The sequence below is a fragment of the Scomber scombrus genome, chromosome 15, assembly GCF_963691925.1.
Source record: "Scomber scombrus chromosome 15, fScoSco1.1, whole genome shotgun sequence".
Taxonomy (NCBI): domain Eukaryota; kingdom Metazoa; phylum Chordata; class Actinopteri; order Scombriformes; family Scombridae; genus Scomber; species Scomber scombrus.
In genome coordinates, this window is record NC_084984.1 from 4,821,599 (window position 1) to 4,849,131 (window position 27,533).

General features: G+C 39.2%; 1 protein-coding gene across 2 annotated transcripts; it reads right to left on the minus strand.

Annotated features, from left to right (window-relative positions):
• Positions 1-169: 169 nt before the first annotated feature.
• Positions 170-27,425, minus strand: sppl3 (signal peptide peptidase 3). Of its 2 annotated transcripts, none has more exons than XM_062435194.1 (11): positions 26,975-27,425; positions 14,249-14,326; positions 11,175-11,260; positions 10,927-11,046; positions 10,140-10,218; positions 9,197-9,309; positions 6,971-7,077; positions 5,074-5,237; positions 4,325-4,512; positions 4,025-4,134; positions 170-3,244 (listed from the first exon to the last, which is right to left on the minus strand). In XM_062435194.1, exons 1-11 carry the CDS (start codon positions 26,998-27,000, stop codon positions 3,173-3,175), a joined length of 1,143 nt encoding a protein of 380 aa, XP_062291178.1. In that variant the 5' UTR covers positions 27,001-27,425; the 3' UTR covers positions 170-3,172. The 2 variants fall into 2 exon arrangements, with proteins under 2 accessions (XP_062291178.1, XP_062291177.1); XM_062435193.1 differs by having other exon boundaries at positions 11,157-11,260.
• Positions 27,426-27,533: the final 108 nt, after the last annotated feature.

The window sequence follows — 27,533 nt, forward strand, 5'->3', positions numbered from 1 at the left end:
ACGAGATATTAAAAAATTCAGGATATCTCAACCTCTGCTGCTTCCAATTATTTTAGAAAATCTGCATCCCATATTTCCCCCTAATGATGTACCTCAAAGTACAATTGCGACTTAGTGGAGAACCCTTTTAAAAAAGACACACCAGTGTTACAGTTAGAGTCATGTTTATTTACAGCAGAATCCTGAACAAGAAGGGAAAGAACGGGAGAGGGCAGAAGGGAGGAGGGGGGGGGGTTAAAAGGAGACAAAGTGTTTTAGATTGAGCGCTTCAGGATTCATGTTTCACTACACAGTTCTTAAATTTATTTATTCACCATTTTTCTATACAGAATCCATTCAGCTGTAATGTCGATGCACCAACAGAGCTGGGATCCTCTGCTGGAGGGGAGAAGAGGTGGAAAAGAAAATTTTAAAAAAACTAAAGCACTAAAAGAAAAAATTTACAAAGGGGTAAAAAGAAATCCATTTTCTATAAAAAAATGAAACTTTTTTTTGTTATCATCACCATGATCGTCAACATTTATATATGTATATATACACATATACGTATATATATGTATATAAATCTATGTATTTTCTCGCCATGTCCATGAAGAGGTGAGGGGAGTTTGTGGTTCCATTAAGTCCAAGTTTGGACGACAGGCAGGCTGGATGTCCCGACCTGTACTCAGGTCCTAAAATTCAGCCTTTGTGAATCAGTCAGAGCTGACCAATCGCAGTCTTTCTGACCTGACAAGTCCCACCTGCTGACACTGCTCTGTGTAGGCCAGCTCATAGGTCCAGTGCCTTGGTGTCGGCCAGCAGAGATTCAAAACTGCAGTAGCCCTGTTAATGCAGTCTGAGAAATGATACACTTTACATTTAACATGCACGTCCAGATAGTAAAAAAACCAACAAAACAAAATTAAAAAGCCAGCAAACCGAGTCATCCGTACATCTCTCCGACTTCCTGCCGTGCGATCACTCATACTTCCAGTATACATTAGATATTAACTGACAAGCACCACAAAACAGTGGAAGGACAAAAGTAAATAAAAAAAAAAAGACGAAGACTGTCAAGTACCAAATGATGACAGTAAAAACATACTATGGGTTAGCTTTAATTCCTAATTTCCATTTTTCAATTTCTGAAGGGCATAAAGTGATTTTCTCCCCTCCCTGGGTCCAAACAGACTATGTTATTTGATCACACACACACACACACACTTAATCATCCACTCAGACAACCTTCTATCTGTAATTACACATGGATCTAACCACAGAACATCTTCATATCCTACTGACCCTCATCTTTTAGGCTTCAAGTCCAAAATTTCACAATAGTCAGGTCTTCATGGACTGAGGTGAAACACTGACATTTACAAAGTTCAGACGAAGTAAACATGTGCTGTTTGTTTCCATTGACTTGTCTTTTGTCAAAATATATAAAAACTGATCTAATGTCATCGTGCTCAGACATTTTATGGACTCGTGAAAGATAAAAAGTTTTGTCTCTCTTACAATAATTTAGGGTGCACAACAGAAATTCAGTAGAAAACCCAGCTTGATGCATGACGTGTTTTCATGATGAAAGTAACACCTTAAAATTAATTCAACATTCATTTATTTGAAACCCCCCCCCCCCAAAAAAAACAAAAAACAAACACTGTGTACATTTCCACCTGTCTGCAAAAGACTGATAAAAAGATGAATTGACCCTTGTTGAAAATGTGTTTTCAGGTATTTACTTCACAAGATTAGACACAAACTGTTTCCATTAGACATATCATGTGTTTATGACAGTTTGATCCAACACACTCAGTGGTCAATGGAAACCTGACTATTGTCACTGTTTTCAACATGTTCATGATGTGAAATTAAAACCAGTTAAAACAAAACATCTGTTTCGCGCTCTCACACACACACACACACACACACACACACACACACACGCACGCACGCACGCACATACGCACATACACACTCACACTAGAGCAGGAAACTAACTTCTTCATCAACCAGCCATGATTTTTTTTTGTTTTTATTTTTTTCTAAAAGTCCTTTAGCTGCGTTTCCATCACCAGCTAACAAACTTTAGAAAACAACCTCCGAATGATGGATGATCTCTGATCGACTCGACACAATTGCTGGCTGGCTTTAGTTTCCCACCCTAATCAACATGCTCCCGAACACAAATACAAACTCAAGATACCGCAAATACATGTGTACACATATATACAAATAGAAGCGCCCCCTTCAACATAAGGGGCGGTTTAACAATTTATAATGCATCATTTCTGTATATGCCAAGAATAAAACTTTTCTAAATAAAATACATAGTTATCTGTGAGGGTGGGGAATGGGAACAGCAGATGAACAGAGAGGAGGAGGGCGGGGGGGCTCGCAGGGAGTGTCAGAGGAGGAACGCTTGGGAGAAGACATGGTGGTGGGATGATGGACAGATGAAGAAAGCGGATGGGGGGGAAACGGATGGAAGGGGGAAGACTCTTCTCCTTTTCTGTGCTGCTGTCGCTCTCGAGCACTGTCCTGTGCCTCTGCAACACTCCACCTCTTCTGTTTGTTTAACTCGTTCCATAATAATAATATTAATAATAATAATAATAATGATGACCACGACAATGCTAAAAAAATATATATAAACCCCAGCCATGTCTCACAACCGTAAGTCCACAAAAAGGGGGGAGGCCTGGCTCTCGAGTTCATCTGAGTCGGTGACAAACAGGGATGCAATAGGAAATTAAAGACGCAGAGAAAGAAGGAAAACGCAGAGAGAAGAGGCCTGACGAAATACAACGGGCCGTGGGAGGGGAGTGGCAAATGAGAGCAACTATAGAAGAGAGCTGAAGAGGGGGAAAAAGGAAAAAAAAAAAGAGAGGGAGGGGCTGTGGAACAAAAACAGCACAGGCAGGATGTGCTATAATGAAGAGGAAATAAACAGAAAAGAGGAAGCGGAGATGAAACGGGGAGGATGTAGGGACCAAAGATGAGTCGTGTTGGGGCGTTGTGATCCACACACTGGTGTCCTTCTGAGGGTTTTCACAGAAGATTGGCGGAAAGCATGAACAAGTGATGACAACATGGCCTCACTGTGAGTGTGCCCTCTCTCCTTCCCTCTTATTAAGGGTAAGGATCCGCAGTCCTCCCTGCGCTGGTCGGTTATTCCCAGGGTGCATCATACCTCCAGGAAGCGGGAGCTGCTGGTCTTGGCGTGGAAGGGCTCGGACCACATGCGTCGCAAATCCCCCTGTGAACCACGAAATAATAAGAATCTCTCTCATTTATATTTGTGTGGATATTGTTTCATACTACTTGCTGTAAACTTTGTTTTTAGGTTTTTAAACTTCAAAATTTGAAGAATTATGTCCTGGACAATTCATACAGATCAACTAATTTATTTTCATTACTGATGAATCTGCAGATTGTAATCTCAATGTTTTCCTAAATTTCTTAAAACAACCTTTAAATTGATTGTTTTCCTTCACTAACAGTCCAAAACTGAAGAAACACTGCAAATCCTCATAACTCAAAAACTGGGATATTATACTATATTTGGTATTTTTGCTTAAAATTAAACAATTAACCAGTTATCAAAATTGTGGCCAATTATTTTTCTGCCAATCAAGTAATTGCATCCATAGTCATTGATGACTGGCCATGTAATGATTAAACTGCTTAATCTAAAATTACAGAATAAAAAAATGCAACAGCAAAAATCTTATGCACTTTTAGCCATTGGTAAATCATTCAAGTAAATAACATCATTTGAAGCAAGAATTAGATCCGCAGCACTGGTGAAACAAAATGTAAAAAAATTGCTGGTTTATTTTTTACTGAGGAAATTGCATCAGTTGACCTTAAATATTTATCCTTGTCTCCTTTGAAGAAAATAACTATTCAATAGTCCTTGGTTCAATTTTTCTTTACAATCATAAAATTCAAGGAAACTGCTGAATTTTGCAAAACTGGCTAAGCTGAACCGTCATCTCTGGTAAATGAATATTGGTGTTGCATGCTCTCAGTGTACCTTCAGGTAGGCCATAGTGAGCAGAGGCAGCAGGGTGAAGGGCACCAGGTAGAGCAGAGCTGGCTGAGCAGCACGATGGATCCTGGAGGCCACAGTGGCGGTCAGCAGACCTACCAGATCAACCACATGTTAATGTTACAACAAAATAGAGACACCTGAGATTCAAAATCAATATTCTGAAAGATTACAACAAAAAAATATGTTTAGATGCTTAAAAGTTAGTATTAATCTAAAAAACACCTCACACTGAAATAAAACACATCTTGATCTTTCACATCCGTCCATTGATTCCTTGCTTACCCACAAAGTATCCAATGAGAGTGCAGTGGAAATAGGAGACGCGCTGCATGCGTCCGGACGTGTTAGGTCCTGGGACCTCCCCATTTGCTTGTTTCTTGTAGTTGTCATAGCGCAGGACGAAGCATAACAGCAGCCCCGGCATCACAATGTCTCCTATTCCCAGCATTGAGAAATGACTTCCTGTGGAACTGCAGGGAGAGGAAAAGATGAAGAAATGAGTTTGTAACTAGTGTGTAGTGTACAACATGTATGTCATTTGTATTGTAATACTTATTACTGATGAGGAGTCACATTTAAATTAATTTGAGGTTATTTAGGGAGTTTTATAGATATTTAAAAATGGAATTTTGACTTGTGCTGCATTAGATGAAAAGCAAAGATTGATCTTCTGCTGACATTAAATATCTTAAATCAAATTTTATGACATGTCAAACGTGGTCGCTCTGAACCAAAGAGCTGGACTGATTTGCAAGATCCATATCAATAGTTAAAGTGCTAAAAACTCAATTTGAGACATAGCAGACAGAGTGATGAAGTGAGCAGCTTCAATGACTTAATAAAGGAAGAGTTCAGAGTGGAAGTGAAAGCTCAGGTTTCACAGCACAAATGCGCAGAAGGTTGGTCAATAACCACACAGACGCACACAGACAGACACAGACACAGACACAGACACAGACACAGACACAGACACAGACACAGACACAGACACAGACACAGACACAGACACAGACAGTTAGGGTCATCCTTACCTGGGAAAGACCAGTTTGCCAGGTAAGGAGAGGCGTGGGACGTCACGGCCCATCCCTGGGCCCAGGTGGAGCTTCCTGGACAGAACGTCTATGGGATTTTCAGCAGGTTGGGTGGCAACTTTGACCATCACATTACTATTGAAGATGTAGGCTGAGAAAAACACCTGGAGGGAAATACAAAAGTACAATTGAGCTGGCCAGGTTACTACTTATTTTATATCTGACTAACTGCTGTATTCAATTTAAAATCCTTAGAATAAAATCAGGAACATCTTAAATTTTGAGAGGCTGTAAAATATTTGGTATTTACATTTTTCTGCTGCTCGTTGTTTATCTGATTTCACAGTAAACTCACTCACTGCTTCAAACAACTTGTGTTCTCAAAGCATGTATCAAACAAATAATTATTCATCTGATGTTTGTCTTTTATAGCATCATTGTGATTATAAATGCTAAGTATCAGTTGAGAAATAATGCGCAAGGCAAAAAGTGTGCCAGAGGGTTGCTAGGCACCCGAAATGTAGATGGGTGCTATGAGTGCAAACAGAAAATGTACTGAATGGGGGAAGTTGTTGTTGTCGTATATCAGAGTATCAGTGAAAACAAGTTATTACTGCGACAACGGACCAGGATCCGCTTCTGCCAAGCAGCCGAGACTTACTGCTGTCACAGACGATGAAGAGCTCAAACAGACGGTCAGAAAAATGCTAACCACAGAAAATAATTGCTGGGAACTGCTTCAAAGAGCCTGACGACAGAGTGTGAGTGTGTGACTGATAAACGAGATACACAAATGTGGGGATTTACATTCTGCTTTAATGGGAACATTTCACTTTTTACGAGAGAAGAGGCCTCAAGGACGACGACTCTCTTCTCCTTGGATTAATAGTATCTCTGGCAAACTTTCCCAACAGGATGAGGGTGAAAGTGTTTTGTATTTTTCCAAAAATAGATGCTGGAAAAGCAAGATTTTTTTGTGAAAGGAAACCTCAGAGAAATCTGGCAGTTGTTCCAACATGTGGATGAAGACGCTTGAATCTGGAGTTACCCACGTTTATTATTGTTTATAAAAATAATAGGCAACTTATTATTATATGAATAAAACAGATAAAACATATGAAGCGGCCATTTGCTCTAGATTCTCCATGGAGGGATCCACAGATCGAGATGTATACTGATCATTATTGTTCAATGGTTTCAATAAATGATGGAAAATACAAATCAATCATTCTGTGCATATAAAAATGATCATTTATGAAATGTTGGTTCTCCTCCACTGTGGTGGCACTTTTGTTGTTATGTGACCGTTGCAAGAATACAGTCTAAACCTGCTCTATTTGAAAAGAGCCTTGAGATAACTTTCGTTGTGATTTCCTGCTATATAAATAAAACTGATTTGAACTGAATTGCTTTTGTGCTGATCCAAAGTAGTGACAATGACAACTGAGACTTATAAACCACGGCTAAATCCACCAGTGGCAGAGAAATACAACAAGTTTAACAAGTTTTCTAAAAGGAAACGGTTTATCTTGGTTTGAGCTCAAGGAGACTGCTGCTGTCCTTTCTACTGTGCATTCTTTGTTCTTGGCATTTAATCTGATATTTCCTGGTTGTATTTGTGTAGGTAGTTCTCTTTTATTTGTTCAGCCACCGTGGCCATCACAGCTATCAGTGCTAATAACCCACTTTCTTCTTTAACAAGCTGCTGCTAAAATGTGAAATGAATCACATCATCAGCAGCAAATAACTCAAGCTCACATGAAGGCCCCTGCTCACGGGGGTTCAAAACAAATGTGAAGGCTTTAATAAAGTAGAGGGATGTTATTAGTAGATGGGGTTTTTTTTGTAAGTCATGGCAGTGTGTGTGGTTGTCAGTGGTGATGCTGGCATTACTTACCCAGAACACATCATAAATGAGCAGTCCTGACAGCAGCAGGCAAGACACCTTCAGACTGGGAAGCCGCACAAAGGCGATCATGGCGACACACAAGCCCATGGCTAAAGCTGCGAGGAGGAAATAAAACACACGATAGTTAAAAACACAGTTCCACATTTAGCAGAGAAGAGTGGAAACAGCAACATGGGAATGGATTTTTAGCAAGTTTATTTAAGAAACATTAATTACTGCGGACACAGGGATAATTAATTAGACTATTCTGATGAAATTTCTCTGCTTATGTCCTACTTCACTTTTGGGTGCATGAGGTATGACCAGATAAGAGACAAGAATGAATGCCTTGTGCATAATACTGCAGATACTGTTAGAAAAAAAAAGTGACATTATTTTACTGATTCCAAAGCAGGGACACAGAATCAAGGCTTCATGGAAATATCGTATGATCTTTTTCATCCAATATTGATTTTTCACAATCAGTTTTCCATTCAAATCGATTCCCTATTCACGCTGCTACCAGTTTTATCTGTGTTTTTTGTCATATTTGATGATTAAATGTTGCATTTGTCTCAGGGCTGCATCATTCATGTCACAGAAGATGTCAGTAATGTATTTAAAATGACTGAGATTAACTGGATCACACACCCAAACAAACACTACGACGCCAACTTTGATGAAGAGCAGTTAGCTTAAATGCCAGTTTTGTTTTCGACAGCCGTCGACCAACAATGTGGGACTATTCCTGCGTTAGCATGCAGTGTGCTCCAGTAAAAGCCTGAAAATAGTGTTGCTAAAAGCTTCACATTGTATGAGTCATGTCAAGTTCCTTCTTCCCCAGGAGAAGATTAAAGCTGAATTTTGTCCAGACTCTCGCCTTTATCTAATGGTATTTTTCCTACTGGCGTCACAGTTAGCAGCTACGCTTACACTACGTCACCCCAAAAATATTAAATTCATTTTCACGAACAGACCAGTTCTTATATCTTTTCACCGGCTTCAGGCACAGCACAGAATCAACTTCAAGATTCAGCTGATAGTTTTTTATAGCACTTAATTGTTTGGCTCTCCTAACATATTACTGACCTGCTCACTGACCCCTCAGGTCAACTGGTTGTTATTGTTTAACTGCACCCAGAATAAGATCCAGGTCATAGGGGAGTTTTTGGTTACTTTGGTCCTCCTTTCTGAGACAAACTACCTGATGAGCTGAGATCAGTCACTACTGCTACTACATTTATAAGAAAACTTAAAACCTTTCTGTTTTCTAAGGCTTACAACAAATCAATTTCTTATCTCAGTGTGTGGCTTGACAACTCTTTACAGATGATTTATTATCACTACTATCATCATCATCATCATCATTATCATTATCATTATTATTAATGTGTGTGTGTGTGTGTGTGTGTGTTTGATTTGGTGTTAATTTTTAATTCTTTTATTTCTGTATTTTTAAACATTGCTTTAAAACGATTTTACCATGTTGATCAATTGCTTTTATGCAGATGTTAAGTAGTATATAAAAAGGTGCTATGCAAATAAAATTGACTTGTCTAATAGTTGCCTACTTTCGTGATTAAGGCTGTATTCAGACCAAATCGGGCAGTGCAGCTAAACACCGGTCCACTCATTCATTTGAACTGGGGGAGTGCGTTTTAAACCAGCCTGTGGTGAGAACCCTGCGCCAGAGTCATCTTCTGGAGAACCACAACCCGACGTCACGCTGCAGTGGCCAATCACAGATGGCGATAAAACTGATCAGAATTGTAAAGTTCTGCCACGTGGGAGGACGGGAGGGTATACTCTTCGTTAGATAACGTTCAAAGTAAAGTTAGACTGTGCTGTCAGCTTACAGACTCAGAAACAGAGAGTGTGCAGCTGTGGTCAAGCAAGCTAGAGAGTGAATGAAGAGAGGGAACAGTGGTGGCGAGAAAACCTGTGAATCAAATCAATAAAACATTATTTTCTGATTGCTTCACAGCGGTTACGTTCTAGAGCACAATCACGCCACACACCTTCGCTCAACCCTGTAGTGGTCCATCGCATCGCCTGATTTGGTCTGAATACGGCCTCAGAGACCATTCTGGGCATATTTTTCAATATTTCTAGTTATTGTAACGTAAGTAATGCGAACCACAAACAATTGAGAGGAATTTCATTATGAGCACTGAACTCTGGTGAGTGAAAAACATGCAGACACACTGACACAACAGTCATGACAGAGTGACGCACCGTCCATGAGAAGCCAGTGTCCAGTCAGCACCCAGATGAGCACCAACATAACCGAGAGGGAGAAGGACAGGAGCTCGGCCAGAGTAAAACGCCCACAGCAGCCAAACGAAATCCTGCGATAAGACACAGCAGAGATGCAGTGATTAAAATCACTCCGAATAATCAGAAGAAAAGTGACACATACGAGCAAACATTTCTGGGTTGGTATACAGTATATTTTAGATAAGATGCTCAGAAGTAGTGAGTACAGCCTTTATCTGAAAGCATGTCAAGATACAAAATAACAAACAGGGCAGAAAAGGGTATTTGGGTTGGAGGTGGGGTTATTACTGGCTCTATAAAGCAGACAAAGGTTTACTGAAACAGGATAGTAATCTGTAGCTAGAGAGGAAGTGTATAACATAGTTATTGAGTAGGTGGGTTGAGTTGTCAGTGATTTCTTGTGCTTTATTATTGCGACTGTGTCCAGACACCTGAGCTGAATGACTTTCAAATGGACAAAATCCAAAGAATTGAAGATGGCAAACAGCTTTCAGCTTCATTGGAGGAAATAAATTAGATCAGTTCAAAAAACAAACTCTTTTCATTTAATAAAGGTGCTGCAGCTTTCAACTACATAACCTGTAACATCATCCAACAAACATAAAACAAGCTACCCTGCCCAGTCTTACTGATTTTTTAAAAGTTAAAGTTAAAGAACAATTTCACCCAAAGCACAAGACACATTTTTCCACTTACCCCTGATGGAAATGAGTCATGCAGATAGCTTTGTTTTTAATTTTCAAACTCAAGTGAAATCCACATTTTACTGAGACTTGACCATTAATCAACAATGACTCACAGGGCGTAATTAACATTTACTCAAAGACACACAGAACAGCATGCAGCAGCTTGACCAACAGACAGGATTTAAAGACACAAAGAATCCACATGACTTCCTTACTTGTTCTGTGGGGCGCAGGGTCTGGTCAGATACTGGCACATTGGCAACAAGAGGAATGCAAATGCAATTGTTGCAAGAACTGAGGACAAGAACAAAGAATTGCAGTTAGACCAAAAGCCTAATGCTGTCAGCTTTAATGAGGCAGCTAATGATCTTTACAGTTTCAATAACCAATGCAGAAAAGAGGCCTTCTCCCCAGTGTGCAACTGTCAGAAAGACTAAGGGCGGAATTAAGTTCATTATTGTTGTTTACCTCCTGTTTGGTTAATGTGTTGCACACTATGAAGTCTGCTAATATCATTTTTTCCTAATGTGTGTTCATGAAAGAAAAGTAAGTGATGTTAAGTTATTTCAGTGTGTGTGTTTATTGATTAATATAACTTTGAATGTATTTCAGAGAGTAATATCGCTTGTTAGCATTTACATGATAGCATTAAGCCACCACATTTTCCCATACATAACAATGTTACGTTCTTAGTGCTATAGTAGCAATACATTCATTCTGTAATTAGTGATGCACTATTACATCGCCATGAGTCCCTCTGATGTATATTGACATCTAGTAATGTTTACTGAATAATTATGGCTGACAAGATATCCTGCTTAATTTGTTTACATAAATGCTGCATATAGTGAATCTCATGTAGGCCATTTGTTGTATTTGTTTACAGACCACATCCACTCATCCATATGTCACCTGCATCTTTTGCTGATGGAGAATGATTGTTAAATATTCACTCCAGTACCTGACTCTTGTTTTCATGTGATGTTGAAGAGGGATAGTTACCTGCAGTGCAAATGGTGAAGACCACCTGAACTGAGTCAAAGAAGAAGAACATGACAAGCAGAGATACAGAGGCTCCTATGGGTAGGAACAGTGCTTGTGTGGAGTCTATAGTCTGAATACCTGCAAAACAAGACAAACATTAACAAATACTTCAAACTAACGGCTTTAAAGACGCCGGTAGAAGTATTAAAAGAGGAGTGAAAAAATGCTTAGTAAATTTCAAGACTTGCCATGTGAGTAACACTCACTGTTGTTTGTGTTGCCGTTATTGAACCCCGGCGTGGGGTTACCATCTTTATCCTTCTCCTGGTTCTCACAATCCATGTTTAATGACCTGCAGGGAGGGAGGGACGAGAGAGCAGAGAGCAGAGGAGTGTGTTGGGTATTGGACTCAGGTATCATTAATCAGGATCTCAAAAGCAAGCAGGCTGTTGATGTGAGGTATTGAGCTTAAAAATACAGCCAGATTTTGTCGGTGAATGAATTACAGACAAAGACTTCTGAAAAGCAATGTCTCTTACACATGAGGTGTCTCATTGTTTTATTTCTTTAAAGAAGTTTACTAAAACATAGTGTTGAATTGAGTTGAATTAATTTGTGCACAAAGGGAATAAACATCTGGAAGACTTCATTTGGGTGAAATGGTGAAAAAAGGCGAAATTTGCAGAGTGCTGGAGGTCTGTGAACTTCAGCTGAACTGTGGCAATACACTGAAACCTCAAAGCGTCTCAGTCATGTCAGCCCACACAATATTTCCATTTAGTTGCAGCTTTTTTCCCTCTCCGACATCAACAGTGCTGAACACAGTCATTAAATCTGTCATAAAAATAAAATATGCTCATAAAAAGTAAGGTGACATACATATTTCCATCTTAAAGACTTTATTCATACATTTTGACATGTCACAGAGGGAGAAGTACAGGTGTTAATAATAAAGTTAATTAGGCTGAATTCCATTTAGCTGCCGGTAATATGAGTGCTGGCTCACTGTTACTGGGAAACTTGGACTACATCCACACTAATATGTTTTTTATTTTAAATCAGCAAATTAAAATGAAAGAGATCTCTGTCCACACGAGTGTTTCAGCACCGTTTCAGAAATTATCTCCGTACTAATATGTCTGAATACACAAATCACATGACCATCCCCGTACACTGGGCATGCGCGTGCAAGGGTAAACAGGAAGCAGATTGTCTACTCTGTGGTTGGTTGCTTAGCTGCAGAAAATACTACAGAGGAAGAACAGCAACGGTGAAAAGTAAGACCAGCGATTTATTAGTTTGGTCCGACAACCAGGAACTATTAACACATATAAGGTGGAAAACAGAGAAGTCTCTGTTTAACACAATAACAGAGTTTTCAAACTGAAACGGGGTCAGAAGCCTTTTCATAAGTCTGTTTTAAGGGTCTGAAAATGCCATAGTGTGGATGCTAGATGTAAGTGTAGCAAAAGTTGTGCATTTTAAATGGATGTAGTCTTGAATGGAACAGAGCCATTGTTAATAGTATTAGTAACACCTGTGCTTTTCCTGCTATTAAAGCACCAAAATGTCTGCTGCTGGAAAGGGATGTGACTGGTGATGTCTTGTTTAAAGTGCAAAGACGAGAATCCTTCAACATCATGCTGTAAATGATTTTATCTCCTGACAGCAGCAGCCTCAGACTAGAATCAACTCAATGCAATTTGATCTGATGGGTCTTGATTTCCAAATAATAACTACAATGCACCCAACAACCATAATGCACCCCAGCCAGCGCTGATGGCTTTTCTCCTGCTATCACACAGTTTGCCTGCATCATGAAGTGAGGACAGAGCATCATACTGGAACTGGCCTCTCTACCTCTTAATATGTGGTCGACAGATATGTGTCAACAGATACAGGTACAGTTTTCCTAAGAGAGAGACACTTGATTGATTATATATCTTAATCAATAATAAATGGATGCAAAACATAAATTCAGCCTGAGAATAAATCTCCATTGAGCCATTTACCTGCTAATGAGGCTCCTCTAAAACAAATGCTTTTTGGCCAATTTCCTAATGCAATTCAATCCATCAAAACACCATTAGACGAAGGGCTGCAGATTTTTTCGGTGCACATAATGCACTAAAATCACGTTACAGTCACTGTTCACAGGGTTCAATTGGGCTGTGAGAGTGCTCAACACTGCTGAAACAAGTATTTATTTCTCCTATTTACCAGAAGATGTACATTTTTACCAGGCTGAACCCTAGGAAATTGTAAATAAATCAAATGAATGATTTTCACATATTTTCAATAACATACTAAACAAAAGATGTTTTCTTTATGTTCATAAATTCTTGGAGCCTTGGACCAAAATGCGAAAATGTGACTTGATACTAGGGCTTCGTGATTTGGTGAAAAAGTCATATCGCGATTATTGTGGAAAATACTGCGATTACGATATGATAAACAAAATGGTACCATGAGTGTGTAATTATTGATGATTTTGAGAATCTAACGTACCAATAGAAAGGTGAAGTTAATGTCCATTGATTAAGCTTCACAACTTTCACAATGTTAATGCAGTTATCTGTTGTAATAACGACCTGACGCTCCTCACACATGCAGATAATGCCTCTTTCAAGCCCAAGGCTATTTTGATCACCGGTGTGATCCTCAAGTCCAGCTCATTTTCTGAAATCCCTCTTTTCTAACTGAGTACAGGGACATCATGTCTTTTGCCAAGCAGTATCTTATGGAGTTGGGTTGCATTTTGTTTTGTTTAAAGTTGTCTCTTTATTAGTTAGCGCTTTCACTGCGATGCATTCATATTTTTCTTTGTGCTGTTTGAGCTGCTGATATAAACTTGTTGTGTTGCTGTGTGACGTAGAGACTTTAATTTGAGATGTTTTACAGAGTACTTCTTTCTGCTCAATGTTACTGAGCTTGAATCCAACGTACCGCCATAACAGAGGACGCTTTTTTTCCTCCTCACCAGTTCAGCGTTGGCTGTTCTTTATCATCCTTTTCCACCTGGTCTGTGGTCTGCACACCGGCAAGTCATGTGACCATGCACTCTACATGCTTCACTGACTACACAGAGACTGAGAGCAGTCTCTGAAGTATCTCCGCTCATGGTGTGTAGATGGTTAAAAGTCTGTTTTGCTGTTATATAATTGCACAGGCTGATTAATCATGCAGCATTACTTGATACTATAGGGCCAAAGCTTATTATTATTATGGGATAGGAGAGCTTGCTGTATAAACTATTATTTAAGAAATGATGCTTTAGGCTGTAGGTCTTGTTTATGTGACACGCCAGATGTGTTCTGCACGTCACTGGATGATTACTCACCTGAAGCTGCCATAGACGATGAGAAGGATGGAAATGAGGAAGGTGGACACCTGGCTGGAGTCAACTAGGGAGTACGCCCTGAAGAGGAGAGAGAAATACAAACATGACATTAGTGCCAAAATAGTAGCAATTCATTCAAAATGCAAATCATTCTTTGTTTAATACCGGAGACACAGGTTTCTGTTTCCGTGTAATGATACCATATTGCTGATTCATGACAAGCTGAAGTGAGTGAAAAATACATTTGTTGTTTGATTTCAAAACCAATCTGACATGATCAGATTTCCTGTTTTCTCTCAGATCATATTTTTATATTTCTGCGCGTTTCTATCTAACTGCAATTTAATTTTAAAATCAGAAAAAATGATTTATGATTTCTGTACTGCACATTTATGATTTCTAACTGTGGATAAAACACAATGACTGGATGGACCTGATGCTGCACTCATGTATTTGAACTTAAAAATGTAAAAAACTGCACAAATATCCCTTTATCCGAGTATAGAGGTTGTTCTCTTTCTTCTTCTTCTACTCCATAATCCATTCAGCTGAAGAGTGCACAGCCACAGAAGCATACAAACCATCACACCATGTTGTGGTAAATGAAAAAAAGAAATGGAGAGAAGTATTCACCTGTAATTTCAATCAATAATTTCTGCACTTTTGTCAATCTAACATTGGTCGGGGTGGTTTTATCACCACCAATTTCAATCTCTGCAGACACAATAGTCACAACTCCCCTCCCAAAGTAGACAGCGAAAAGCACACTGACAATCACAACTGATAATTGGGGGTAGTGCAAATTTCAAGAAATCTCAAAATTTACAAGCATGTATACAACCGCAAGTGTTAAGAAACCGAGAAGTACATCCACATTATATAATCAGCACAGTTCAATAAATCCCAATAATCTACATTATGAAGTCTGAAGGATTTAAAAAGCTCTCTTGTTGGCCATCTAAGAGAAAACCTAATATATAATGTGAGAAACATTTGAAATACATGTTGAATCACTACACAACATACTGATTTTCCATCCTTCATAAAACGCTTCTGTGTAGCAGAGAGTGGAAGATGTTCGGCTCCCCTGAGAACATCGGCTCTTATAATTACAAACAACAAAGCGAGAAGAAATGAAGGGTGAAACAGTTCGATAGTAAAAATTAGAATTGCAAATTGTCTTGCGTTTAAAAAAAACCAAACACAGAAGACAAACAAGTTATTGATTATGGAAATCAATAAGGCAAATGTGATTTATAAAGGTCACAACTGTGGTAAGGTTGGGATCTTTTGAGACTATTGATGTAAATTGGGAGCAATATTATTCTGTGCATTACGCTACATTTTGAAGCACTTTTTGTGATTTTGTGTTGTCGTGTATATTTTGTTTTCCTGTGGTTTTTATGTATTATATTATGTATATGTGCAGCTGCACCTGGCACTTTTAGCCCAAGACAAATAAGACACCACTGGAGACTGAATGAAGTTAAAGTCATTCAATGAATGTATCAAAAAGGCATATTACCCACTGACACTGTTGTTCTGTGCCGTTATATCATAAAAATTAATAAAATTTGAGTGATAAAAAAAAAGAAAATAGAAACTAATGTTATTGCAAGACATTCCTGCAAAAATGTTTTATTTTTTACTATCTAGCATTGCAAATAAACATTTAGCTTATGTTGTGAAATGGTGAGTGTAGACTGGGCCCACTACTGAAATGATGCCACTGGAGTAACACAGCAGACTGAATCTTCCCTTTAAAAAATCTAAATACCTCTTGGCCTATATTCTCCTGTGCTATTTGTACATATTATTGTGCTTTGTGAAAAAGGCTAGACAAATTTAAGAGGAGCTGATCATAATGAAAGTCTTTGTGTTCAGGGTTGCTGATTAAAAGTATCTGTACACCTCATTTTATACTGAATATTGAATGAAGAGAGATGAACTGTGCTATCTCGATGAAGGACGAGTATGACTGAAAAATGTTCCACGTGGAGCTCCTGAGAGGTTTGAATCCTACAATTTCAGCATAAAGCAGCAGTGTCTATGTTTCAGACAAATGTGTCTAGTTTGCAGACCAATGCTGCAGCTGAGCACCAAATTGTTCCCATATCAGTGATCTGGGGCCTTCACATAGTCTAGACTTGACATGCGACCTTATAATGCAACTTTTTTTTTTCTGGGGAAGACACAAAGCTGTTACTGTGAGTAGCCACCTTCAGTTGAGAGGTGCAGACATGACCCCAATCCTGACCCGCCTGTCTCCTGTCAAACTCTCTGGCCATGGGAGAGGAATGCAGCCTGGAGTTACAAAAACATGCTCTGTCCCCAATAATGTCCTCATCATCAATGCTCTACATGAAGTGCTGCCATCTTTAACTGCCTTTAAGTTCCCCCAAATTTCATGAGTGTGTTAAAATGCACCAATGCCACCATGCACGCATCTAACACTGAAATCTATTAGCGATCAGCATATCAATCTCTTTGGCTAATTAGTTTTATTATCTCCAGCAGGCATAAGCTTAGAGGAGATCATGCATTTGATTGTGTGTGGTTGTGTGTGTGTGTGTGTGTGTGTGTGTGTGTGTGTGTGTGTGTGTATGTGTGTGTGTGTGTATCTGTCCGCAGCTAATCTTGCATACTATTGGACACGTCAGCCTTATGTTTTTTGTGCACATTTGACTATATTGTAGGGATGACTATCAGTGCTTTCACAAAATATTTACACAATTATATTTTTTGATCAATAATCATCAGTAATGTGAACATAATGACTAAGTGGATAAAGGCAGATAAAAGAAGAAAAGTCTGTTAAGTTCAGAAAATTATATCATTTTACTGCAATGCAGCCGTTAAAAGCAGGAAAAGACAACATTTATGCCATATCCCGATATTACGATATTCAAAATCTAAGACAGATATCTATCAAATATCACAATATCGATATAATATTGATATATTGGCCAGCCCTAATTCACAATTTTTTTTAAACATATTTTATAATACAATTCCTAATGAGCCTATCATAAAATCTAAACTTGATAACTACAGCATTAAAAACAAGGTTTACCTAGTCTGTTTGCAGCTTTATCTATAGAAAGTATAGCATCTGCAGATAATTTCTAAACCAGATATGTTATGAGCTACCAAAGTTCGGCACGATACAAGATTCAAAACATTTTATTATCTTCAACACCATCTTGATAGTGAAGGAGACACACCTGGCGGAGATTTGCACTCTACTGAGTGCTCTCTTCTTGTTCATCATACTTACACACAGATGCTCTTCATTTTGTCTTTCAGTGGTATGAAAACAACTGTGGACTGCCTCTAAAATCACTTTCTATAAGCTATCTACTGCACTACATTTACCCACCACAAGTTTTAGAGTGTCTGAATCCTCTGTAGTGCTCTCAAAAAAAAAAAAAAGAAGCCTGCATTGCATCACATTTTTTGACAATCCCACTTTGCAATGTGCTGCATGTGATGAATGCAATATTAGTCACACGACAGGTTTGATTATGCCAAAAGTTAATGATTCATTGCGCTGGGCCAATATTTGCTTCTTGGAGATATATTGTAGCAGTATGTACGTTGATAAGTAACAGTAACACACCTTTGCATTCTCTTTAATAAGAAAGTGTGTCCAAACTTGGGCTGTAGGTGCTTGTAAATTAAAGGAGGGGAAACACAGCTATGGTATATAGTAGGGGTGGGTAAAAATATCGATAAGGCAATATATCGCGATACTTTGCAATATAATATCGATTTTTCAACTCCAAAGATCGTTTTTTTAGTAGCATAATAATTCATGTTCAGACGCGTTGTGAATACAGTATGACTTCCGTACCTCCACTCCGGTAGATGGCGCCGAAGAGCGACTCTGCTGTGCAGCGCATGCATTTCTGTATTAGAAGGAGTAGTTGAGGTCTTTCCAAAATGGCTATCAAAATAACAACGCCTCCGCAGTTTAAAGCCGACGTTTGGAAGCACTTTGGCTTCCAAGTTAAAAAAAGAGAGTAAAAACAACAAGTTGGATAAAGATAATGCCGTTTGTAAGCTTTGTCATGGAAATTAATAAAATGGAGAGGCTGTTTTGAATGAAATAGTTTTGACTCAATTTGTCCTCTGATCAATATCATCTGATTTGCTGATACATCCCCACTTAGCCAGGGCTGCAACCCCAACATACAGTTAATATATATAAACCTTTACAACATGTATGATGCAGACTGTATTTCAAATTTTAGCTCGTGTTGGCAAAAATTAATCATTTAATCTTTGAGCTTAGTGTAATATATTGATAAGAATAGATTTGAATGTCTATGTAATCACTGGTACAGCTAAGATATAAATCCATAAAATATTTACGAAAGGAAAGTTATAATACATTAATACAAAGTGTGGCTATGGAGCATGCCCACAGAGGGTAACAAGTTATCACCATCGTGGTGTGGACAGGGCTCGTAAGGTAACATATTAATTCACGCTGATAAGATACACTAAGAATGTACTAAAGGTGAAATATTACTTGTCGAGTGGCCTGGCGCTGCAACTGAAATCTGTGCCGTTCTGCTGGCATTCGCTGAATACTGTTTCAGTTCAGTATCTCTGGGCTGCATTACAAGTTTTCTTCCGAATACTGGCAGAGAAAACAGCCCTTACATAAAAAGACTCAGTGCTTCAAATCATTATTCACTCTGATGTACATGTGACACAGGAATTCACAGGCTTCATTGTGATGTTGAGGGTGGGGGGGGGAGCAAGAATCTCCTGTCTCTTTCATTCATTCAGTAGTAGGGGAATGACTACAGGGAGTATAAGGGGAGGGGTAACATGTAGTTCACTGTGGAAACAGGGCACCAGGACAATGCTGCATCTTGTAGCTTTTCTCTGTTCTTGTTTGTCCAATGCAAGTCTCTGCTTAATGACTGAAAAACACACTATGCAGGCATCGTCTTTATGTCGTCAATGGGGTCGGGGTATACTTGACCCAAGATGTAGGTCATAATAAATGCCTAACATTGTAGCCAATCTAAATATGACACACTGCACAGGTGAGTTTCTGGTTTGACTTAAATGGGTTAAATGTGTTACCAACAGTTTGGCTTCAAGTGTTCAGAAAATGATTAAGACACTGACCTTGTTCTTCCACACACACACACACACACACACACACACACACACACACACACACACACACACACACACACACACACACACACACACACACACACACACACACACACACACACACACACACACACACACACACACACACACACACACACACACACACACACACACACACACACACAAACACACACACACACACACTCATGATGTCACTGCCCCACTGTCAACACATAGACAGCTAGTTGAATCTACCACGGACCTAATTCATATTCTAGTATCGAACTGGTCCGTCTGAATTCTGCGCACAGAAGCCTGTAGAACATGGGTGCGATAGATGAATGGAACATTTAAAAACAAAATACAATCCCGGACTGTTGAGGGCTGGACGGCCGCCCAAAGTACCATAAGACGTCCTTGTTCGCTGACAGACAGACTAGGTTTTCAAATAACACAATTCCAATACCGACTTCCATCAAGCCAACTGCATGCATGACTTGACCACTAAGGGCTAGGTCACCGAGCGACAATGAAGACTTTTGCAAATGTTGCCTCTGCCTGTGAGGCGTGGCTGTTTGAGAGTCCAAGCATTATTACTCGGGCCCGTGCATGTACACACATGCAGATACATCTCTCCAAATGTTAAATGTGAGCCCCTAGCACAGAGCTATCTATCACACATGTATTTATGTGGCATTTACTTGTGCTGTAGTGTACACCAGCTTACACAGGGTGGGGTTGCCCCTGGACCTCCAAGTGGGAATTAACATTTATCTCTCTGTCTCCACCTCTGATCCAATTATGGATGTAATGGGCTAAATCCCTCAGGAACAAGGATGTAATTTTTGATCAACTGTGACCTTATTGCCTCCATTAAAAATAAGTACACCTCCCCTGCGTAGCTTCTCTGGTGTGTGTTTACACCCTTCTGAGGCATTTCTTTTTATTTGTTTGAATTAGAGCTGATAAGGGATCGACGAGGTCCTGGATTGGGTTTGTCCACGATGTTACAATTACAAGGTCCACATCTCAGCCTCTTTTTTTAAAGGGGGGGAAAGAAAGATCTTTACCAGCTACTGGTCACACTTATCAAGAGTGAGGTCCAGATCTAATCACTTTATACATTTTCTCAGAGCAGATTAACACCATCAGCTTCAAATTCAAGACGGGTTGGACTATTGTCTATCCAAATGAATTGAAGGGATTTAGGCCTTTACGTTCTGAAGGCTAATCTTTGGACACGGGCAACAGGTGCTTCAGTAATCCGTAAGATTCAAACAGGTCATTGTGTGCTCTTATGCTGATACTGCAGCATTAGTTGTGTTGATAGTCATACTATAATATCAGGATAATCGTGCAGGTGGGACAGTGTTTACTATAATTTTTGTTCTTACTACATTAATCTAATGCTGCTTAACACTAGATATTACTGGTAGTTCAGTAAACAGTAGTTAACATTTTCAACATCCTTGGCTTCATGGGTTGTGGGGATGATTTGTTGATTAGTAAGCATCTAGAAGGCAGAGCTTAACTTAGATTTACATTGCAGATAGTCTAAATAATAGGATTCTTGGATTAGATCTTAATAACAGAAAAGCATTAAACCTTATTTCAAGATGTAGAATGACATTTAAAAACATTAATAAAAAATAAAAAGACACTTGTGGATGCAGTCGATACACATATGCAGCCAATGTTCGATATACATTTCCTTATTATCATCTTAAAGTTTTCTATTTGATAGTTAAATTAAATGCGCACATTGAAATTTAAACCTTTGACAAACTTTTAAAATTATTGTGATCTAGAAACGTGTGTGGTATCAGAGAATAAATACCTTTATTTTATATAAATAGAAAGAGACAACAGAAGAAAAATAATCAAATCTCTTCTTGTTGTTGGCAAATACTTAACTAATTACTTCAGCATATTTCCATTAGCTAAATATATAACTTCAGTAGAACATAAACAAACCACACAACTTCAGCCACATTTGTGAGAACCACAATACACTGAACATTTTGCATGCTGCAGTGATGTTTGTAGCAGTTAGCTTCAATGAACCGTGATAAAAACACTGTGCAAAATTGCTAAAGTGCTCAGTTTATGCTTACGTCCCCATACATGGACAGTAATACCTACAAATCAGTCTTCCATACAATCAGCAGAATTAACTGTGAAACATTTGTGTTAAATAAGTTATTTAATGATCAGTCAAATTACTGGAAATGAATCCATTGTGATGAACAGTTAAATATGCAAGTCATTGTTCAGGCAGAAATACCACAAAAAAACTCACTGTTGGTTGCAACTTCCTGTGTGTATTTGACACGCAATAGTAATATTGTATAATAAAAAGGTGTGAACCAAGAATAAACGTATGTCTAAAAAAACACAGGATATCACTAAGGCACATTTTTTGACTTTTGGTTTGATATACAGGGTTGATGTTGCATTAAGACATGAAAACAAGGTTAGTACACAGCCTACATTTACACTCATGATCAAAAATCTCATAAAATGTTTGGTTGACAGGATTTAAATGTTATACCAATACAAGCTGAGGAGTATCAGGCCCAAACTGAGCTGAGAGCTGGATCATAAAGCCAGGCGACGCCTTTGGTCACACGTTTTATAGAGGTGTTATCTTCTACTTTACTTCTATGATTCCTTACTTGTCTTTTAGGACCTTGCAAGTAATATCTCCTTATTGAATTCTGATATACAGGATTATACTCGAGCTATCCCGGTACTATAACTCGCCATGCAAAGGATGGCCTTTGCTTCACGGTAAAGGGATGAGAGAAGCTCGTACTTTGGCGAGGTCAGCAGTCTCCTGGTAGTCATTTCATGTTATTTTTCAGGAGAGAGTTTCAATTTGACACTTCTGTAAACAGACAAGTTTGCATACCCATCTTAATGACCCCAAGCATCGCTCTATTACAGCACCACTGTGGTCGTTTGACAACAGCACACCAGTAATTATTCACAAAGGAATAACATCTTTACCATTCATTGTTGCTATGATTGGTATGCTCCCCACTACCCTCCATTGCCACATCAAAAAAGTCCAGTCTTTCTCAATCGTACCCTAAACCCTCCTCGGACATCTGTTATGTGCACTTGCCACATCCCTTGAAGACAATATAGATTGGTTGTTCAACAGTACATTCACTGCAGATGCTACAACATACCACAGGCACACAGCAATTTGGGCAAAAATAATGGCCTCAGCAAAAGAATTACGCAGATTGAGGGCCAATATTTTATGATGTTTCCCTGTGATGGCAAACTTTGGCAAAATGTAATGGTTAAAGACATTTTTTCACTCCTTTTATTAGCAGTTAAAGCTATGCCAGATACAAAGATAGACAGAAAAATGCCACACTGATTTTGACACGTGCCTTTTCAGACACGAAAAATGAAATACTATAGGACACACTGCAGAGGTCTGCTCTCAACTAATGTGTCTGTGTGACTGTGTATCGCTGTGTGTACCTCCAGGAGACACAATTTCACCTTAAATGTGATGGTAAGAAAGCTCTGAATTACCAAGTGTGCACTGTGACACAAAACTGAAAGTGAGGAAGAGAAACTAGGCGATAACAACTTCAATGACACAGATGTACCAGTGTGGTGGTAACAGAGTCACGTATGAGTTGTCAGCAATCAAGACGGCGAATTTACCAGCTGCTATTAAAAGTGGCTTCAAGATACGACTTAGAAACAAGACATCCTCAGGAGTTTATATTAGCAAGCTGGCTATCGCAAGGTTAAACAGGGCTTGTTGCTGTTTGCTCATTAGCAGTTTATCCAGTACAGTACGGACAGCAACTAGATAACTAATTACACACAAAAGAACATGCAAATGTGTAAACACTGCTGGGCACAGCAGCCAATGCAAAGCCTGTATACACGTCATTATAGGTCTGTGTCTTCAAAGACCTTAAATCAAATACATATACAGTTAAGTATATTATTGACACCTTGTGTTGCTTTATGTAATGTAAATTGTTTGTTTTTCTACAAATGCTCATTAAGACTATCCAGAGGTCACAACTCCATTGATGTCTGCTCTCAAACTAATAGGATGCATTCAGGGTACGAAATTATCGCCTGTCAAGCGCTTAATGCAGGTAGGATTTCTGTTTGGTGAGTAAATCTTGGAAGGCTATCTGCCTCACTGGTAGATAAATGTTTGAACCAAAAATATTTATGCAATAAAATATCTACCAAGATGGCTCGAAGGAAATTACTAACGTTTGTCCATATTCAGTGTAGACACTCGCACCACGTGTTTTTTACGAGCATCTAAACAGTACCGCAAAACTAATTCAAGAGTGCTTGAAGTAGTGTGAAGTGAAAGAGTGCCAGCCACATACCGTCTCAAGCACTCCAAGCTTTGCACACATGTGATATGACACCATTTATCGTACGGGACATGGGGTACTTGACATCGCAGCTTTCTGCTAAACTGTCATTTGCCGCCAGTCTGCTGCTAGCTACCATTAATCAAATATCTGTTATGTGGCGACATTTACAAGGACTAAGTATATGTGACACTAAAAGACAATTAATCATTTTGGTCAGTAAAAAATATGCTTGGCTGGTCGATTTTTGCATCCGACGGCCCCCCTTTGGCAGGTGAGTCAAAAATAAATTTCGGACACTGGTTGCATTCAGCGGTTCAGGATGTGATGTATGGAGTTTGTGTAGCTGCTCCTCTCCTGCTGAACAGTGCCAGGGGTGAGGGAAGAATAACAAAAACAGACAAAACGGGCAGAAATAACACTTCCAAATTATTCTTATGTTTGCTGAAGGTGGACTGATTTGTGCTACAAGGTCAGCCTGACTTAAAGCTGCAATATGTAAGTTACATTTAAAATACAGGAAATACGGCGGGGCATCAAGTGTAATTTTGGTGATGCTGTTTTACTTCACTACAACACTGTCAACCTAACAGAAGCATCACCATCCACATTTTTCAACCAGGCCGAAGCAGTGTTTCCATAAACTCCAGCATACATGCGTAATAAAATAACAATGTGCTTTCAGCCTTGTCTTACAGCCTGCACATTTACAGAAGTACATACTTGCTCACAGCATCATGACTAACCTTAAACAGTTTGAAATTTACGGGAAAACGTAAAGAAGCAACCAGTCACATGATACAGCTATAAAATTGCAGGTGCCTGTATGTTAAGGTGCAGCATAAAAACCTGTGTGAAAACAGTTTGAGTGAGTGAATGAAAGCAAATGTGACTTTTCAGTTTGATTGCAAAATAAAAATGTTGCCAATATACATACAAATATACAAAACAGCTCTGATTTAGCTTTAACATCCCTGCTTTTAGTCATTATTAAATATCTGAAGTTCCTCACTGATATTTAGGCCATATTCTACGCAATAACTGTCAATAATGTATTTTCTGCTTAGCTTGCATATTAACACAAGCAGCTAGACACTCAAATTTCATTCAAATAGGACAAAAAATCTAGGTTTGGGTTGGGAAATTTTGAAGGAAAAAAACAACAGTTTGGAAAATATGTTAATTGTCCTAACAGGCGATCAAACAATTGATCTTAATTTAATGTCTATATACTCAATGCTAAGAATGGTCCAAGCCTAGCACAACACAAACGACTGGATCATGAAGGCATACAGGGCTATAAGATGATTCTGATGCTGCTGGAATTTGTTTTCTCTTTGTTTTTTATCGTTTATACACACAGATCACATGTCCATACCAGGTATAAATGAGGCCTTTAAGTGCATCTCTAAGTTTTTGTGTCCAAAGAGATTGTTTTCTGTAATCAAGTTGGCACGAGCAGTTTGATTTCATTGCAACTATGATAACAACTGTCCTGTTTTACATCCTTTCCTATAAACAAGCTTAGTTATCATGAAGCATGGCATTTGATTACTACCCCCACCCCCACCAAGAACATATTGTCATATGAATAGGACTTTGCTTATGCTTTATAATACCTCTTTGTAACTAGAAAATATATCCCTGCAAAGAGGTACTGCCTCAGAGAAGATCAAATCATATTTAGATATAGCCCTCTTTACTCAAATTTGTATTTCAAAACAAACAAAAAACATGTGGACACGATCACCATCACCTATTACTCCAAATAAACTCATTTGCCATGCATTACAATGTAAGCAGTCACCGGGTCACTGTCTTTCATTGTCCACCTCAGACAATCCACTGAGCCTCTCTTTACTAAGCTACTTTTAACTACATTAATTTAAAAGGAGAACAGGAAGGAAACATCTAAACCTACTAGACACCCATTTCCTAAACAATGGTTATCTATTAAAATCCCAGATTAAGCTACTATGTGTTTTCTGCATGCTTAATATTCATAGATATAAAGTTCATCATAACAGTTCCTAACCTTACAGAATGCAGGCCCAATTCAAGATAAAAACCAAATAAACTGATGTATCAGTATACCAGATGAATTAGATTAAGTAAATGTGTGCATTAACTGTAGTGATTAAAAAAAAACTTTGGCTTAATCCTACATTTAAATGTTTTTTTTCAATGGTTGGCCTTCTTCTCCCTAAATGTACAGCTTTGTGACAAAACGTTAATTAAAACTATAATGACACAAAGCCACTTAGCTGGACAAATTAAAACACAGCATTTCCTCCAATGAACCCAGTCTGCTCTCTGAGAGCCATTTATGCGGAATATTCACGCAAAACGAGGATGATGTTCTTTAAAAAAAAGAAAGAAAAAAAGCTCATTAAAGACACTCAGCCAGTGTTGCTGGTATCAAATAAGCATAATTTAGCTCACATTAATTAGCTAGGCCTCAACAAAGTCAGGTCATTTTCATTCATGGGGACAACGCATTTCAGTGATCACATCTGCTCTTATCTGGTTTCGTTTCAACACACCAAGCACTAACACGCACCTATAACGTTGACCTGGCGTCTGCAATGATGATTTAACGATGACTTATGACAACCTGTCGTGTGTCACAATGCCAAGCTCAACCTGTAACTGGCATTTTTGGAGCATGACTGCGATGCCAGTGAGCTAGCTTAGCTCCACGGCAGAGCCTTTGTTATTGTGTGCAGCAGTGGCTCGACGATGAATGCTAGCCATCTTAAATCAGCTAACGCTAATTTGTTGGCACAGCTAACCTCCACTTATCAGTATGACGCCGTCATGCAACGTTGTTCTCAATGTGGACAATTACTGCGTTTTTCTCACAAAATAAGGTGTTGATAATATGAACGTAAGAATTAATTACCAGCTAGCTAGCCCAATAACGTTAGCACGGTTAGCACAGCATCAGCTGGTGAGGCTGATTAGCCGCTGCTAGCTGAAGTTAGCTGTTAGCATGATCAGAGCTGCAGGGGGGTGGGGGATACTGTCTGAGTGACATTTTGCTCTGTAGACTGTGTTAAATGCACCAGAAACGTCGACATGAAAAGCACAGTGTGTCTGTGAATTGTCAGACATTTAAATTAATTGTTTTAGCGTCCTATATGAAGCAGACTTGTCAGTAGCAGCAGCTAACGTTGGGTAGCCGCTGCTGGTCGGTAGCGCGATGTCTGTACGCACTCACCAGGATGAGTAGCCCTGCTCCGCCATATCGCCGAAAACAGTGGGCTCCGCGACAGATTCAGGTCCCAGTGACAACCCGTTGGGACCTCGGGAGACGTTTTCTGCTTTTCCTTCACAATCCGACGTCCTAGCAGTTACTTTTAGGTGACAACATGGTGACACATCCCGGCGGCGGCGGTAGCTAGTAACCACCAGCTGAATATCTTGCAATTGAAATGGGAATGATGGTCTGCTATCGTTAGGTGGACAAGACAAAGCACCCCGAGAAAAAAAACACTGATGTTATTTTCGTCGGTTTTTGCAAATGTCCTGCCGTCACCTCAGCCGAGAAGGCTCGGTCTTCCAACGATGCTACACCCACTGTAAATCCATATTCAGCACGATGTGTCCAGTATACAGTCGGTTATTCCTCAGGTCTGCACCCCTAGCTGTTATGGAAGACGTTCAGCTTTGTTTTCTATGGCGAGTGTCGCGGGGACGCGCACAGTCGCCCTGCTGTAGAGGTTTACAAGTAGGTCGCGCGCCGAAACGCTTCTGTGCACTGAAAATGCTTGCAACGG